Consider the following 19,364-nt stretch of genomic DNA (forward strand, 5'->3'; position numbering starts at 1 on the left):
TTGGTGCCGCTCAGTTCTGTCATAAGAAGGTCCCAGTCAGTCAGGGGTGCTGGAACTACCTGAGGCATGGACAAGCCCTGAGGATGAGGAGTATAAAGTGTAGTCAACATTTGATAGGCAGCCAGTGCAATGACTGGCACAGGGGGAGGCATCGATGTAGTGACTGGCACAGGGCAGACTCACGGCCTGGCACAGGGTCAAGGCATTAGTGCAGTGACTGGCACAGGGGGGGGGCGCATCGGTACAGTGACTGGCACAGGGGCGGAGGCATCGGTGCAGTGACTGGCACAGGGGCGAAGGCATCGGTGTAGCGGCTTGACAAGAAGATAAGCCAGGCTGCTGCATTCAGGATTTTATTGCAGGGTAGAGTTTACAGAGGAGAAGACCAATCAGTAGTAAGGGGTTAGCGGAGAGAGGATGAGGTATATCCAGGGTATCCTACTGATATAGAATTATAGAGATTCGAGTGGCAAATACATTTCAGGGGAGGCATTCTAGTAACTGACATGGAGCATTCCAATAGCGTGTTATAGAAGGGGGCATGTAGGTGTCATATATACATGGAGCATTCCAATACCGTGTTATAGAAGGGGGCATGTAAGTGACATATATACATGGAGCATTCCAATACCGTGTTATAGAAGAGGGCATGTAGGTGACATATATACATGGAGCATTCCAATACCATGTTATAGAAGGGGGCATGTAAGTGTCATATATACATGGAGCATTCCAATACCGTGTTATAGAAGGGGGCATGTAAGTGACATATATACATGGAGCATTCCAATACCGTGTTATAGAAGAGGGCATGTAGGTGACATATATACACGGAGCATTCCAATACCGTGTTACAGAAGGGGGCATGTAGGTGACATATATACACGGAGCATTCCAATACCGTGTTACAGAAGGGGGCATGTAGGTGACATATATACTTGGAGCATTCCAATACAGTGTTATAGAAGAGGGCATGTAGGTGACATATATACACGGAGCATTCCAATAGCGTGTTATAGAAGAGGGCATGTAGGTGACATATATACACGGAGCATTCCAATACCGTGTTACAGAAGGGGGCATGTAGGTGACATATATACACGGAGCATTCCAATACCGTGTTACAGAAGGGGGCATGTAGGTGACATATATACATGGAGCATTCCAATACCGTGTTATAGAAGGGGGCATGTAGGTGACATATATACATGGAGCATTCCAATACCATGTTATAGAAGGGGGCATGTAAGTGTCATATATACATGGAGCATTCCAATACCGTGTTATAGAAGGGGGCATGTAGGTGACATATATACATGGAGTATTCCAATACCGTGTTATAGAAGGGGGCATGTAGGTGACATATATACTTGGAGCATTCCAATACCGTGTTATAGAAGAGGGCATGTAGGTGACATATAAACATGGAGCATTCCAATACCGTGTTATAGAAGGGGCATGTAGGTGACATATATACTTGGAGCATTCCAATACCGTGTTATAGAAGGGGGCATGTAGGTGACATATATACTTGGAGCATTCCAATACCGTGTTATAGAAGAGGGCATGTAGGTAAAAAATATAAACATGGAACATTCCAATACCATGTTACAGAAGGGGGCATGTAGGTGACATATATACATGGAGCATTACAATACCGTGTTATAGAAGAGGGCATGTAGGTGACATATATACATGGAGCATTCCAATACCATGTTATAGAAGGGGGCATGTAGGTTACATATATACACGGAGCATTCCAATAGCGTGTTATAGAAGAGGGCATGTAGGTGTCATATATATACATGGAGCATTCCAATACCGTGTTATAGAAGGGGGCATGTAGGTGTCATATATATACACGGAGCATTCCAATACCGTGTTATAGAAGGGGGCATTCCAATACCGTGTTATAGAAGGGGGCATGTAGGTGACATATATACATGGAGCATTCCAATACCGTGTTATAGAAGGGGGCATGTAGGTGACATATATACATGGAGCATTCCAATACCATGTTATAGAAGGGGGCATTCCAATACCGTGTTATAGAAGGGGGCATGTAGGTGACATATATACACGGAGCATTCCAATACCGTGTTATAGAAGGGGGCATGTAGGTGACATATATACACGGAGCATTCCAATACCGTGTTATAGAAGGGGGCATGTAGGTGACATATATACATGGAGCATTCCAATACCCAGTTATAGAAGGGGGCATGTAAGTGTCATATATACATGGAGCATTCCAATACCCAGTTATAGAAGGGGGCATGTAGGTGACATATATACATGGAGCATTCCAATACCCAGTTATAGAAGGGGGCATGTAAGTGTCATATATACACGGAGCATTCCAATACCGTGTTATAGAAGGGGGCATGTAAGTGTCATATATACTTGGGGCATTCCAATACCGTGTTATAGAAGGGGGCATGTAAGTGTCATATATACATGGAGCATTCCAATACCGTGTTATAGAAGAGGGCATGTTGGTGACATATATACTTGGGGCATTCCAATACCGTGTTATAGAAGGGGGCATGTAAGTGTCATATATACTTGGAACATTCCAATACTGTGTTATAGGAGGGGGGCATGTAAGTGACATATATACACGGAGCATTCCAATACCGTGTTATAGAAGGGGGCATGTAAGTGTCATATATACATGGAGCATTCCAATACCGTGTTATAGAAGGGGGCATGTAAGTGTCATATATACTTGGAACATTCCAATACCGTGTTATAGAGGGGGGCATGTAGGTGTCATATATACACAGAGCATTCCAATACCGTGTTATAGAAGGGGGCATGTAAGTGTCATATATACACGGAGCATTCCAATACAGTGTTATAGAAGGAGGCATGTGTCATATATACTTGGAGCATTCCAATACCGTGTTACAGGAGGGGGCATGTAAGTGTCATATATACACGGAGCATTCCAATACCGTGTTATAGAAGGGGGCATGTAGGTGACATATATACATGGAGCATTCCAATCCCGTGTTATAGAAGGGGGCATGTAAGTGTCATATATACATGGAGCATTCCAATACCATGTTACAGAAGGGGGCATGTAGGTGACATATATACATGGAGCATTCCAATACCGTGTTATAGAAGAGGGCATGTAGGTGACATATATACATGGAGCATTCCAATACCATGTTATAGAAGGGGGCATGTAGGTTACATATATACACAGAGCATTCCAATAGCGTGTTATAGAAGAGGGCATGTAGGTGACATATATACATGGAGCATTCCAATACCATGTTATAGAAGGGGGCATGTAGGTGACATATATACATGGAGCCTTCCAATACCGTGTTATAGAAGGGGGCATGTAAGTGACATATATACTTGGAGCATTCCAATACCGTGTTATAGAAGGGGGCATGTAAGTGTCATATATACTTGGGGCATTCCAATACTGTGTTATAGAAGGGGGCATGTAAGTGTCATATATACTTGGAGCATTCCAATACCGTGTTATAGAAGGGGGCATGTAGGTGACATATATACTTGGAGCATTCCAATACCGTGTTATAGAAGGGGGCATGTAAGTGTCATATATATACACAGAGCATTCCAATACCGTGTTATAGAAGGGGGCATGTAGGTGACATATATACATGGAGCATTCCAATACCGTGTTATAGAAGGGGGCATGTAAGTGTCATATATATACACAGAGCATTCCAATACCGTGTTATAGAGGGGGGCATGTAGGTGACATATATACATGGAGCATTCCAATACCGTGTTATAGAAGGGGGTATGTAGGTGACATATATACATGGAGCATTCCAATAGCGTGTTATAGAAGGGGGCATGTAAGTGTCATATATACACGGAGCATTCCAATACTGTGTTATAGAAGGGGGCATGTAAGTGTCATATATATACATGGAGCATTCCAATACCGTGTTATAGAGGGGGGCATGTAGGTGACATATATACATGGAGCATTCCAATACCGTGTTATAGAAGGGGGCATGTAAGTGTCATATATACTTGGAGCATTCCAATACCGTGTTATAGAGGGGGGCATGTAGGTGACATATATACATGGAGCATTCCAATACCGTGTTATAGAGGGGGGCATGTAGGTGACATATATACTTGGAGCATACCAATACCGTGTTGTAGGAGGGGGCATGTAAGTGTCATATATACACGGAGCATTCCAATACCGTGTTATAGAAGGGGGCATGTAAGTGTCATATATACTTGGGGCATTCCAATACTGTGTTATAGAAGGGTGTGAGGGTATATATATATATTGCCATATGTGTTTTTTATGCTTTTATACCTATATGCAAGTTTTATTCAATTCCAAATGAAAAAAACTTAATACGTCGCCTTAAATCAGATATCCCAAGGTTTTGCAAGAAGATGTTCTAGAAATTCAGAGAAGATACCGAACCAGACGCAAGGACGCATGTACTTGGCCGATTTCCCAGAAGCCCAGAAACAAGATATCAAGATGTTCAAATGTACATAATTTTGACTGTCTTAGGCCAGAAATCCGGACTTCCCATATATGGATGTTAGGCCGGACTTCTTAGAATTGTGTGGGTAATTCTTTGCATTGGAGTTAATTAAATACGTGATTTTCTGTATAAGCCAGAGGCGCCTCACTGTCTAAGGCAGAAATCCGGACTGCCCATATATGATTATGAGCCCATCACCCCCTAGTGGTGAGAGGGCAGAGGGTATAAGATCTCATGTAATCTGTAATAAAGTGCGCAGTTTTTTCTCCCGTGTGAGGAATGATACCAGATCCCTGTGTGGTGTCTCTTCTTACCGCCGGCAGCGGGGCAAGTGGGGTGGGGCCGATTGGTGTTGCACTTAGAATTTTAACCCTCATAAGGGGGCATGTAGGTGACATATATACATGGAACATTCCAATACCATGTTATAGAAGGGGGCATGTAGGTGTCATATATACATGGAACATTCCAATATCATGTTATAGAAGGGGGCATGTAGGTGTCATATATACATGGAACATTCCAAAACCATGTTATAGAAGGGGGCATGTAGGTGACATATATACTTGGGGCATTCCAATACCGTGTTATAGAAGGGGGCATGTAGGTGACATATATACATGGAACATTCCAATAACGTGTTATAGAAGGGGGCATGTAAGTGTCCTATATACATGGAGCATTCCAATACCATGTTATAGAAGGGGGCATGTAAGTGTCATATATACTTGGGGCATTCCAATACTGTGTTATAGAAGGGGGCATGTAAGTGTAATATACACTTGGAACATTCCAATACCATGTTATAGAAGGGGGCATGTAGGTGACATATATACATGGAACATTCCAATAACGTGTTATAGAAGGGGGCATGTAAGTGTCATATATACTTCGAGCATTCCAATACCGTGTTATAGAGGGGGCCATGTAAGTGTCATATACACACGGAGCATTCCAATACCGTGTTATAGAAGGGGGCATGTAGGTGACATATACACATGGAGCATTCCAATACCGTGTTATAGAAGGGGGCATGTAGGTGACATATATACATGGAGCATTCCAATACCGTGTTATAGAAGGGGGCATGTAGGTGACATATATACACGGAGCATTCCAATACCGTGTTATAGAAGGGGGCATGTAAGTGTCATATATACATGGAGCATTCCAATAACGTATATAGAAGGGGGCATGTAGGTGACATATATACATGGAGCATTCCAATACCGTGTTATAGAAGGGGGCATGTAGGTGACATATATACACGGAGCATTCCAATACCGTGTTATAGAAGGGGGCATGTAAGTGGCATATATACATGGAGCATTCCAATACCGTGTTATAGAAGGGGGCATGTAAGTGTCATATATACATGGAGCATTCCAATACCGTGTTATAGAAGGGGGCATGTAGGTGACATATATACATGGAGCATTCCAATACCGTGTTATAGAAGGGGGCATGTAAGTGGCATATATACATGGAGCATTCCAATACCATGTTATAGAAGGGGGCATGTAGGTGACATATATACATGGAGCATTCCAATAATGTGTTATAGAAGGGGGCATGTAGGTGACATATATACATGGAGCCTTCCAATACCGTGTTATAGAAGGGGGCATGTAAGTGTCATATATACTTGGGGCATTCCAATACCGTGTTATAGAAGGGGGCATGTAGGTGACATATATACATGGAGCATTCCAATACCGTGTTATAGAAGGGGGCATGTAGGTGACATATATACATGGAGCATTCCAATACCGTGTTATAGAAGGGGGCATGTAGGTGACATATATACATGGAGCATTCCAATACCGTGTTATAGAATGGGGCATGTAGGTGACATATATACATGGAGCATTCCAATACCGTGTTATAGAAGGGGGCATGTAAGTAACATACAGTATATACATGGAACATTCCAATAACGTATTATAGAAGGCGGCATGTGTCATATATACTTGGAGCATTCCAATAACGTTACAGAAAGGGGTATGTAAGTGACATATATACATGGAGCATTCCAATAGTGTGTTATACAAGGGGGCATATAAGTGACATATATACATGGAGCATTCCAATACTGTGTTATACAAGGGGGCATATAAGTGACATATATACATGGAGCATTCCAATACTGTGTTATACAAGGGGGCTTTAAGTCACATGCTATAAAATGAGCATTCAGGAGAGCTTTAAACTAGAACAATACGGGAAGGGAAGTGAAAGGTAAAATATACAGCTAATTAATACATCGGAGAACCTCGCTATTAGAAGTGGAAAGAAAAGACAAAGACAAAACATTCTGAAGGCAAGTAGAGGAGCAAGAGACCCCGATCACAAACTAACATGTTTCTACACAAATGCACAGAGCATGGGAAACAAACGGGGAACTGGAGCTCCGAACACAGGAAGAGAAATATGATGTCATCGGCATCACGGAAACTTGGTGTGATGATACACATGATTGGATACAAGGCTTGAAGGATACAACTTATTTATAAGAAACAGACCTAATAAAAAGGGGAGGAGGTGTTGTTTTGTATGATAGGAAAACCTTCATCTCCACAGAGATTCAAGCTTCAGAGCTGGGAGTTCTGTAGAAACTATTTGGGTAAGAATACAAGGGGAGAACAACAGAAAGGGCACCATTGTAGGCATTTACTATAGGCCGCCGGGACAAGCAGAAGATATGGAGGAACTCTTTCTACATCAGATGGCCAAGGTCTCCAAAAAGCCCAACATGGTGATCATGGGAGATTTTACCCATCAGACATTTGTTGGGAATCTCTCAGGTAAAAGTAATGGATCCAACAGATTCTTATCCGCTCTTACTGACAACTTTATCTGCCATGATGTCCTTGAATGTTGCATAAAAAGGAGAGGAAAACCTGAGAAGACTCAGACCTCAAGGTTGGATTTCAGAAAGAAGGTAGGAAGAATCCAATGGCTGGATGTTCTTAAGGACAGAAATGAAGAATGCATGAGGTGACACGTTGGATCGGCTCCGACAGCAGAGAGGCTGGCCATATACAGTAAGAGAACCCCGACGGATGTCTTCCAACATCGGAGCTGTACAGCCTTAAATCATAATGTCTTCAGACGTCAGACAGTCGATTGCAAAGGGTTAATAGCGGTCTAGAAATATCTGAAGAGCTGCCACAGTGCAGAGGGATCAGCCCTATTCTCATCTGTACAAGGAAAGACTAGAAGCAATGGGATGAAACTGAAAGGGAGGAGACACAGATTAGATATTAGACAGTGAGGGGATCAATGAGTGGAACAGGTTGCCACGGGAGATGGGGAATTCTCCTTCAATGGAAGTCTTCAGAGGCTGGACAAGTATCTGTCTGGGATGATTTAGTGATCCTGCACTGAGCAGGGGGTTGGGCCCGATGACCCCGGAGGTCCCTTCCAACTCTACCATTCTAGGATTCTATAATTATTACTCAGTGAGGGGTACATGAGGGGCATTTATATTAATTAATGGGCACACAGAGGGCATTATCACTCAATGAGTGGTATACGGGGGGCATTATTACTCAGTGAGGATTGCACAGCGGGCATTATTACTCAGTGAGAGGTAAACAGGGCACATTATTACTCAGTGAGGGGCACACAAGAGGCATTATTACTTGGGGAGGGGGAAGAAGGGGCATTATTACTCAGTGAGTGGCACACAGGGGGCATTATTACCGTGTTTCCCAGTAAATAAGACGTAAATCCCCGTAAAATTGAATTGATTTTTTAATTAACTGTTAGCAGGGCTTAAAGGGGTTGTCCCGCGAAAGCAAGTGGGGTATACACTTCCGTATGGCCATATTAATGCACTTTGTAATGTACATCGTGCATTAATTATGAGCCATACAGAAGTTTTTCACTTACCTGCTCCGTTGCTAGCGTCCCCGTCTCCATGGTGCCGTCTAATTTTCAGCGTCTAATCGCCGGATTAGACGCGCTTGCGCAGTCCAGTCTTCTTCTTTTCTGAATGGGGCCGCTCGTGCCGGAGAGCGGCTCCTTGTAGCTCCGCCCCGTCACGTGTGCCGATTTCAGCCAATCAGGAGGCTGGAATCGGCAATGGACCGCACAGAAGCCCTGCGGTCCACCGAGAGAGAAGATCCCGGCGGCCATCTTCAGCAGGTAAGTAAGAAGTCACCGGAGCGCGGGGATTCAGGTAAGCGCTGTCCGGTGTTCTTGTTTAACCCCTGCATCGGGGTTGTCTCGCGCCGAACGGGGGGGGGGGGGGTTGAAAAAAAAAAAAACGTTTCGGCGCGGGACAACCCCTTTAATTTTGGAGTAGGGCTTATATTTCAAGCATCCTCAAAAAGCCTGAAAAATCATTTTGCATCCTCAGAAATTCCCGAAAATCATGCTAGGTCTTATTTTCAGGGTATGTTTTATTTTCAGGGAAACGGGGTACTCATTGAAGGGGAACAAGGGAAATTATTACTCTGTGAGGGGTACACAGGGGGCATTACTACTCAGTGAAGGTTGCACAGGGGGGATTGTTACTCAGTGAGGGGCACACAAGGGATATTATTACGCAGTGAGGACTACACAGGGAGCATTATTACTCAGTGATGGGCCCACAGGGGGCCTTATTACCCAGGGAGGTATATACAGCGGGTATTATTACTCAGTGCGGTGTATACAGGGGCCATTATTGCTCAGTGAGCGGGACACAGTGGACATTATTTCTCAGTGAGGGGCACACAGGGGGCATTATTGCTCAGTGAGGTATATACAGCGGGTATTATTACTCAGTGCGGTATATACAGAGGACATTATTGCCCATTGAGGTGCACACATGGGGCATTATTACTCAATAAGGTATATACAGCGGGTATTATTACTTAGTGAGGTATATACAGGGGGCATTATTACTCAGTGAGGTATATACAGGGGACATTATTACTCAGTGAGGTATATACAGGGGGCATTATTACTCAGTGAGGTATATACAGGGGGCATTATTACTCAGTGAGGTATATACAGGGGACATTATTACTCAGTGAGGTATATACAGGGGGCATTATTACTCAGTGAGGTATATACAGGGGGCATTATTACTCAGTGAGGTATATACAGGGGGCATTATTACTCGGTGAGGTATATACAGGGGGCATTATTACTCAGTGAGGTATATACAGGGGACATTATTACTCAGTGAGGTATATACAGGGGGCATTATTACTCAGCGAGGTATATACAGGGGACATTATTACTCAGTGAGGTATATACAGGGGGCATTATTACTCAGTGAGGTATATACAGGGGACATTATTACTCAGTGAGGTATATACAGGGGACATTATTACTCAGTGAGGTATATACAGGGGGCATTATTACTCAGCGAGGTATATACAGGGGGCATTATTACTCAGTGAGGTATATACAGGGGGCCTTATTACTCAGTGAGGTATATACAGGGGACATTATTACTCAGCGAGGTATATACAGGGGGCATTATTACTCAGTGAGGGGCAGACAGGGGGCATTATTACTCAGTGAGGGGCAGACAGGGGGCATTATTACTCAGTGAGGTATATACAGGGGGCATTATTACTCAGTGAGGTATATACAGGGGGCATTATTACTCAGTGAGGTATATACAGGGGGCATTATTACTCAGTGAGGTATATACAGGGGACATTATTACTCAGCGAGGTATATACAGGGGGCATTATTACTCAGTGAGGTATATACAGGGGGCATTATTACTCAGTGAGGTATATACAGGGGACATTATTACTCAGTGAGGTATATACAGGGGGCATTATTACTCAGTGAGGTATATACAGGGGGCATTATTACTCGGTGAGGTATATACAGGGGACATTATTACTCAGCGAGGTATATACAGGGGGCATTATTACTCAGTGAGGTATATACAGGGGGCATTATTACTCAGTGAGGTATATACAGGGGACATTATTACTCAGTGAGGTATATACAGGGGGCATTATTACTCAGTGAGGTATATACAGGGGGCATTATTACTCGGTGAGGTATATACAGGGGACATTATTACTCAGTGAGGTATATACAGGAGGCATTATTACTCAGTGAGGTATATACAGGGGACATTATTACTCAGTGAGGGGCAGACAGGGGGCATTATTACTCAGTGAGGGGCAGACAGGGGGCATTATTAATCAGTGAGGGGCAGACAGGGGGCATTATTAATCAGTGAGGGGCAGACAGGGGGCATTATTAATCAGTGAGGGGCAGACGGGGGGGCATTATACCAATGCACAGAAGGTAAGTGGGAGATCTCTGACAGCACGCATGCGCAATACAACAGTACACGGCAGGAGTTCGGCGCATGCGCCGTACTAGGATTATCAGGCCGGAAGTTGATTTCCCGGACCGGAAGTCGCCGGTGAGGTCGCTGAAAGGGTCCAGGAGGACGGAGCGGAGCGGGGACATGGCCGAGGAGGAGATCCGAGACCCGGTGAGGCGGCTGGGCGCCCTGTATATACTTCTCGGAAGGGGATAAGAAAGGTCTTGGACGGATGGAGCCACAAGTCGCAGCGTGCAATCCTGAGTGTTATGGTGCGCTGCTACTTGTAGTTCTCCTGTGGAGGTGGGGCATAAGGCACGTGATGTTGACGGCATTGGTGTGATGACGTCACCTGCAGGGGGCGTTAGTGTTACCATGGCGACCGACAACTTCATACCAATATATCATTATGGGGTCCTGTAAGGGTGGGGTTGCCGTGGTAACACGCTGTCGTCTCATCCTGGGGAGGGGGTTATCTAGCCCCCACATGATTGTTATGGCCCCCTCTATTGGGGTCAGACTCTTCCTGCGCCCACAGAAATGAATTGCTGTCCGTAAACACAGAGTGCGGCGAGCCGCCATCCCGCCGGTTACAGGGGCGGGGCATTCATGGTCGGCGCGGCCGTGTGAGCGAGCCCTAAATAGTCAGACGATGGCGTGTCAGCAATGTGCGGGGGGGCGATGACCTCCCCTCCCCCACACGGAGCGCCTCCATGGCGCTGGTAGGGTTAATCCGCGTGCGTCTGGCCGGACCAGCCCACTTGTCAGAAGATCGGTGGACTTGTATTAATCGTTAGAAGAAATCTATGAAGTGTAGCTCCTCCCCTTCTGTAGTTCTAGAACGGCGCAAAACTTGGTCCATAAATGTCCCTTCTATCCAAACACCCCCTAATGGCCGCGCAGGGAACGGCGGCAGAAGGGAAACGCACAAAGCGCTGGGATTATTATCCCCCCCCCCTCCCCCCCCTCCTGTCACCAAGAACAAAATGTCATTTAAAATCAATGTTCCCTCCAGCCGTAATCAGCCGCCCCCGGAAGGCACACCAAGTCGGCCACCATACGGCCTGACCATTGTCTGTGTATAGCACCCATCACTCTCCTGCCCCCCCCCCCTCGTACCGGGCACATGTGTCCCCCCCCCCCCCTCGTACCGGGCACATGTGTCCCCCCCCCCCCCCTCGTACCGGGCCCATGTGTCCCCCCCCCCCTCGTACCGGGCCCATGTGTCCCCCCCCCCCCCCTCGTACCGGGCCCATGTGTCCCCCCCCCCTCGTACCGGGCCCATGTGTCCCCCCCCCCCTCGTACCGGGCCCATGTGTCCCCCCCCCCCCTCGTACCGGGCCCATGTGTCCCCCCCCCTCGTACCGGGCCCATGTGTCCCCCCCCCTCGTACCGGGCCCATGTGTCCCCCCCCCCTCGTACCGGGCCCATGTCTCTCCCCCCCCCCCCCCTCGTACCGGGCCCATGTCTCTCCCCCCCCCCCCTCGTACCGGGCCCATGTCTCTCCCCCCCCCCCTCGTACCGGGCCCATGTCTCTCCCCCCCCCTCGTACCGGGCACATGTCTCCCCCCCCCCCCTCGTACCGGGCACATGTCTCCCCCCCCCCCTCGTACCGGGCACATGTCTCCCCCCCCCCTCGTACCGGGCACATGTCTCCCCCCCCCCCTCGTACCGGGCACATGTCTCCCCCCCCCCCTCGTACCGGGCACATGTCTCCCCCCCCCCTCGTACCGGGCACATGTCTCCCCCCCCCCCCTCGTACCGGGCACATGTCTCCCCCCCCCCCCCCCTCGTACCGGGCACATGTCTCTCCCCCCCCCCCCTCGTACCGGGCACATGTCTCCCCCCCCCCCCTCGTACCGGGCACATGTCTCCCCCCCCCCCCCTCGTACCGGGCACATGTGTCCCCCCCCCCCCTCGTACCGGGCACATGTGTCCCCCCCACCCTCGTACCGGGCACATGTGTCCCCCCCACCCTCGTACCGGGCACATGTGTCCCCCCCACCCTCGTACCGGGCACATGTGTCCCCCCCCCCCCCTCGTACCGGGCACATGTGTCCCCCCCCTCGTACCGGGCACATGTGTCCCCCCCCCTCGTACCGGGCACGTGTCCCCCCCTCCCCCTCGTACCGGGCACGTGTCCCCCCCTCCCCCTCGTACCGGGCACGTGTCCCCCCCTCCCCCTCGTACCGGGCACGCGTCCCCCCCTCCCCCTCGTACCGGGCCCGTGTCCCCCCCTCCCCCTCGTACCGGGCCCATGTCGTCTGTCCCCCCTCCCCACCATACCGGGCCCATGTCCCCCCCCCCCCCCCCCCGGGCCCATTCCCCCCCTCTCCCCCCCCCCCCCCCGCCATACCGGGCCCATTTTACTAAAAAAAAACCTCCGAATGTGTTCTTTTCTTACCCCTCTGCGGAGTGGAGTTCTGGTGTGGTTGTGCCCCTCCTGGTATGTTACAGGAGCAGCATGGTGCCTGTATCCCGTGCACTAATGACCCCCCTGCAGCCCCGCCTCCGGTCCCTTGAGACTCGCGTGCGCACCGTGTGCTGTGCGTCCCGGCCCCATTGAAAAGAATGGGCGAGGCGAAGAACCAGGGGAACGCCTAAAGATAGGACCTGCCGCGATTATCTCCCGCACCGCGATGCAGGAATCCCTCGCCCCGCTGTGTGACCCCCTTCAGAATAATGGGCTGTATATTCAGGCAGCATTTGTGCATCAGCACACAAATCTCACACCATCAGCCTTTTGATAGTGGCCATACTAGTGCAATACCACAGGGGGCAGTATTGGGTGGGTCACTGTTACTAGTGGGGTACCACAGGGGGCAGTATTGGGTGGGTTACTGTTACTAGTGGGGTACCACAGGGGGCAGTATTGGGTGGGTTACTGTTACTAGTGGGGTACCACAGGGGGCAATATTGGAGAGGTCACTGTTACTAGTGGGGTACCACAGGAGGCAGTATTGGAGAGGTCACTGTTACTAGTAGGGTACCACAGGGGGCAGTATAGGAGAGGTCACTGTTACTAGTGGGGTACCACAGGGGGCAGTATTGGAGAGGTCACTGTTACTAGTAGGGTACCACAGGGGGCAGTATTGGAGAGGTCACTGTTACTAGTAGGGTACCACAGGGGGCAGTATAGGAGGAGTCACTGTTACTAGTGGGGTACCACAGGGGGCAGTATTGGAGAGGTCACTGTTACTAGTAGGGTACCACAGGGGGCAGTATTGGAGAGGTCACTGTTACTAGTAGGGTACCACAGGGGGCAGTATTGGAGGGGTCACCGTTACTAGTGGGGTACCACAGGGGGCAGTATTGGAGAGGTCACTGTTACTAGTGGGGTACCACAGGAGGCAGTATTGGGGGGGTCACTGTTACTAGTAGGGTACCACAGGGGGCAGTATTGGAGAGGTCACTGTTACTAGTAGGGTACCACAGGGGGCAGTATTGGAGAGGTCACTGTTACTAGTAGGGTACCACAGGGGGCAGTATAGGAGAGGTCACTGTTACTAGTGGGGTACCACAGGGGGCAGTATTGGAGAGGTCACTGTTACTAGTAGGGTACCACAGGGGGCAGTATTGGAGAGGTCACTGTTACTAGTAGGGTACCACAGGGGGCAGTATAGGAGGAGTCACTGTTACTAGTGGGGTACCACAGGGGGCAGTATTGGAGAGGTCACTGTTACTAGTAGGGTACCACAGGGGGCAGTATTGGAGAGGTCACTGTTACTAGTAGGGTACCACAGGGGGCAGTATTGGAGGGGTCACCGTTACTAGTGGGGTACCACAGGGGGCAGTATTGGAGAGGTCACTGTTACTAGTGGGGTACCACAGGAGGCAGTATTGGGGGGGTCACTGTTACTAGTAGGGTACCACAGGGGGCAGTATTGGAGAGGTCACTGTTACTAGTAGGGTACCACAGGGGGCAGTATTGGAGAGGTCACTGTTACTAGTAGGGTACCACAGGGGGCAGTATAGGAGGGGTCACTGTTACTAGTAGGGTACCACAGGGGGCAGTATTGGAGAGGTCACTGTTACTAGTAGGGTACCACAGGGGGCAGTATTGGAGAGGTCACTGTTACTAGTAGGGTACCACAGGGGGCAGTATTGGAGAGGTCACTGTTACTAGTAGGGTACCACAGGGGGCAGTATTGGAGGGGTCACTGTTACTAGTGGGGTACCACAGGGGGCAGTATTGGAGAGGTCACTGTTACTAGTGGGGTACCACAGGGGGCAGTATTGGAGAGGTCACTGTTACTAGTGGGGTACCACAGGAGGCAGTATTGGAGGGGTCACTGTTACTAGTAGGGTACCACAGGGGGCAGTATTGGAGAGGTCACTGTTACTAGTAGGGTACCACAGGGGGCAGTATTAAAGAGGTCACTGTTACTAGTAGGGTACCACAGGGGGCAGTATTGGAGGGGTCACTGTTAGTAGTAGGGTACCACAGGGGGCAGTATAGGAGGGGTCACTGTTACTAGTGGGGTACCACAGGGGGCAGTATAGGAGGGGTCACTTACTAGTGGGGTACCACAGGGGGCAGTATTGGGTGGGTTACTGTTACTAGTGGGGTACCACAGGGGGCAGTATTGGAGGGGTCACTGTTACTAGTGGGGTACCACAGGGGGCAGTATAGGAGGGGTCACTGGTACTAGTGGGGTACCACAGGGGGCAGTATTGGAGGGATCACTGTTACTAGTGGGGTACCACAGGGGGCAGTATTGGAGGGGCACTGTTACTAGTGGGGTACCACAGGGGGCAGTATTGGAGTGGTCACTGTTACTAGTAGGGTACCACAGGGGGCAGTATTGGAGAGGTCACTGTTACTAGTGGGGTACCACAGGGGGCAGTATAGGAGGGGCACTGTTACTAGTAGGGTACCACAGGGGGCAGTATTGCAGAGGTCACTGTTACTAGTGGGGTACCACAGGGGGCAGTATAGGAGAGGTCACTGTTAGTAGTAGGGTACCACAGGGGGCAGTATAGGAGGGGTCACTGTTACTAGTGGGGTACCACAGGGGGCAGTATAGGAGGGGTCACCGTTACTAGTGGGGTACCACGGGGCAGTATTGGAGAGGTCACCGTTACTAGTAGGGTACCACAGGGGGCAGTATTGGAGAGGTCACTGTTACTAGTGGGGTACCACAGGGGGCAGTATTGGAGGGGTCACCGTTACTAGTGGTGTACCACAGGGGGCAGTATTCGAGGGGTCACTGTTAGTAGTAGGGTACCACAGGGGGCAGTATAGGAGGGGTCACTGTTACTAGTGGGGTACCACAGGGGGCAGTATAGGAGGGGTCACCGTTACTAGTGGGGTACCACGGGGCAGTATTGGAGAGGTCACCGTTACTAGTAGGGTACCACAGGGGGCAGTATTGGAGAGGTCACTGTTACTAGTGGGGTACCACAGGGGGCAGTATTGGAGGGGTCACTGTTACTAGTGGGGTACCACAGGGGGCAGTATTGGAGGGGTCACCGTTACTAGTGGTGTACCACAGGGGGCAGTATTCGAGGGGTCACTGTTAGTAGTAGGGTACCACAGGGGGCAGTATACGAGGGGTCACTGTTACTAGTGGGGTACCACAGGGGGCAGTATAGGAGGGGTCACCGTTACTAGTGGGGTACCACGGGGCAGTATTGGAGAGGTCACCGTTACTAGTAGGGTACCACAGGGGGCAGTATTGGAGAGGTCACTGTTACTAGTGGGGTACCACAGGGGGCAGTATTGGAGGGGTCACTGTTACTAGTGGGGTACCACAGGGGGCAGTATTGGAGGGGTCACCGTTACTAGTGGTGTACCACAGGGGGCAGTATTCGAGGGGTCACTGTTAGTAGTAGGGTACCACAGGGGGCAGTATAGGAGGAGTCACTGTTACTAGTGGGGTACCACAGGGGGAGTATAGGAGGGGTCACTGTTACTAGTGGGGTACCACAGGGGGCAGTATAGGAGGGGTCACTGTTACTTGTGGGGTACCACAGGGGGCAGTATTGGAGAGGTCACTGTTACTAGTGGGGTACCACAGGGGGCAGTATAGGAGGGGTCACTGTTACTAGTGGGGTACCACAGGGGGCAGTATTGGAGGGGTCACTGTTACTAGTGGGGTACCACAGGGGGCAGTATTGGAGGGGTCACCGTTACTAGTGGTGTACCACAGGGGGCAGTATTCGAGGGGTCACTGTTAGTAGTAGGGTACCACAGGGGGCAGTATAGGAGGAGTCACTGTTACTAGTGGGGTACCACAGGGGGAGTATAGGAGGGGTCACTGTTACTAGTGGGGTACCACAGGGGGCAGTATAGGAGGGGTCACTGTTACTTGTGGGGTACCACAGGGGGCAGTATTGGAGAGGTCACTGTTACTAGTGGGGTACCACAGGGGGCAGTATAGGAGGGGTCACTGTTACTAGTGGGGTACCACAGGGGGCAGTATTGGAGGGGCACTGTTACGAAGGCTGCTACAACCACTAACACCACTAGATGGAGGCCATAACAGAGCCTCGCTGTACCTACCTGCTGTCCCCCGGCTCCAGGTTTCTGATTGGAGATGGAGTTCAGGGATTCATTACTCCTTAATGCCCATTTAGACCCGACGCACATGTCGGGCAAACGATGCCCGCCACTCCTCCCCGCACATACTTGCTTCGGCGCTGGTATCGCTGGCTCACTAACACAGCGGCCGTTCAGTACTGCTAGTCTGTGCACTGCTGCTGAGGTGGCGCCCCCTGCTGTTGTTGTGACACCCAGGTTGGCTGCAGGTGACTCCTGACTCATTACCTCTATGTGAGGGACTGTTAGTGGCGCCCCCCACAGACTGGTATGTGTTCTGAAGGGGGTGTGGATGGGAAGCCCCGTCCTCTGGTACCAGCTGGGTATTTTGTGATTGGTCCTACAGTGTAACACCCAGGTCTGCCATGATGTGTGCTGCACTGCAGATACAGTGCCACAGTGTGGACAGGCGCTGTAATGGGAAATCTCTCTACCCGCAGGGCACCGTGACGTTTAATGATGTGGCGGTCTACTTCTCAATGCGGGAGTGGGAGCTGCTGGCGGACTGGCAGAGGAAGCTGTACCGCAACGTCATGAAGGAGATACACGGAGCCCTCACTGCGCTGGGTGAGTCCCCCTGGGGGAGCAGGGGCATTATATGTCCGAGGGGACAGTACATTGTATTGTATGGCGGAGGGGATGCTACGTCAGATTTTATGTGAGATGGGGAAGGGACATGGTTATATGACAGGGGGAGCGGTATGTCAAGTTATATGACGGGGGGGATGGTATCTCGGGTTATATGACGGGGGGGAGGATGGTATGTCGGGTTATATGACGGGGGGAGGATGGTATGTCGGGTTATATGACGGGGGGAGGATGGTATGTCGGGTTATATGACGGGGGGGAGGATGGTATGTCGGGTTATATGACGGGGGGGGAGGATGGTATGTCGGGTTATATGACGGGGGGGAGGATGGTATGTCGGGTTATATGACGGGGGGGAGGATGGTATGTCGGGTTATATGACGGGGGGGAGGATGGTATGTCGGGTTATATGACGGGGGGAGGATGGTATGTCGGGTTATATGACGGGGGGGAGGATGGTATGTCGCGTTATATGACGGGGGGGAGGATGGTATGTCGGGTTATATGACGGGGGGGGGGATGGTATGTCGGGTTATATGACGGGGGGGATGGTATGTCGGGTTATATGACGGGGGGGATGGTATGTCGGGTTATATGACGGGGGTGGGGGGGATGGTATGTCGGGTTATATGACGGGGGTGGGGGGGATGGTATGTCGGGTTATATGACGGGGGTGGGGGGGATGGTATGTCGGGTTATATGACGGGGGTGGGGGGGATGGTATGTCGGGTTATATGACGGGGGTGGGGGGGATGGTATGTCGGGTTATATGACGGGGGTGGGGGGGATGGTATGTCGGGTTATATGACGGGGGGGAGGGAACAGCGTGTCAGGTTATAGGATCACGGCTGGACCTTTTTTTCTTCTTTACATGGTAGGATATGAGATTGCAAACCCCGGAATTTTGGTGCGGATCCAGCAGTCGGATGAGCCTTATAACGGGTCCCGCGACGCCTCGGACATCTCGGAGTTCAGTGAGTGATCCTCGGCCCCTCCTGCCGCTTGTTTCCATGCCACAGACTCACTCGCTTCTGTTGTCTACAGCTTGGACGCCGCACTCGCAGAAGTCGGAAGAAGCCATGGCCGACTGTGTGGAGCCCGAGCTCCCGCCTGTCAGACCGGACATCTTACTGCGAGTAAAGCTGGAGAACTCGACCAATGAGCAGAGCTGCCAGACCTCCGTACCGCCAGACGTAGAGGAGGAGTCCAGTGAGTGACTGACCGCGGGTCACACCGTGTACTGCACTAGCTGCAGCGCATTGTGGAACATGCAGGGTTAATAATTACTCCTTGGCCCTCCGGGGTCACTGCGATCCAACATTTATGGCACATCCTATATAATGTGCACTGTGAATGGGCCCGGCTGGGGGATTAAAGGGGCTGTCCTCCTTCTAGCTGTTTTACTGCAGGAAGCGGACAGCTCTGTACATTGCACAGT

General features: G+C 50.1%; 1 protein-coding gene across 3 annotated transcripts in view; it reads left to right on the plus strand.

The window, feature by feature from the left end:
* The first annotated feature begins 10,858 nt into the window (after positions 1–10,858).
* LOC136618943 (zinc finger protein 398-like) overlaps positions 10,859–19,364 on the plus strand; it is a 35,051-nt gene continuing 26,545 nt past the window's right edge. For 2 of the 3 annotated variants that reach the window (XM_066594368.1, XM_066594366.1), the window contains exons 1-4: positions 10,859–10,968; positions 17,779–17,905; positions 18,805–18,900; positions 18,971–19,135. In XM_066594368.1, the coding sequence (XP_066450465.1) occupies positions 10,942–10,968; positions 17,779–17,905; positions 18,805–18,900; positions 18,971–19,135 (415 nt within the window). In that variant the 5' untranslated portion in view covers positions 10,859–10,941. The other variant, XM_066594367.1, reaches the window with a different exon arrangement.

This window comes from Eleutherodactylus coqui, chromosome 1 (assembly GCF_035609145.1).
Source record: "Eleutherodactylus coqui strain aEleCoq1 chromosome 1, aEleCoq1.hap1, whole genome shotgun sequence".
Taxonomy (NCBI): domain Eukaryota; kingdom Metazoa; phylum Chordata; class Amphibia; order Anura; family Eleutherodactylidae; genus Eleutherodactylus; species Eleutherodactylus coqui.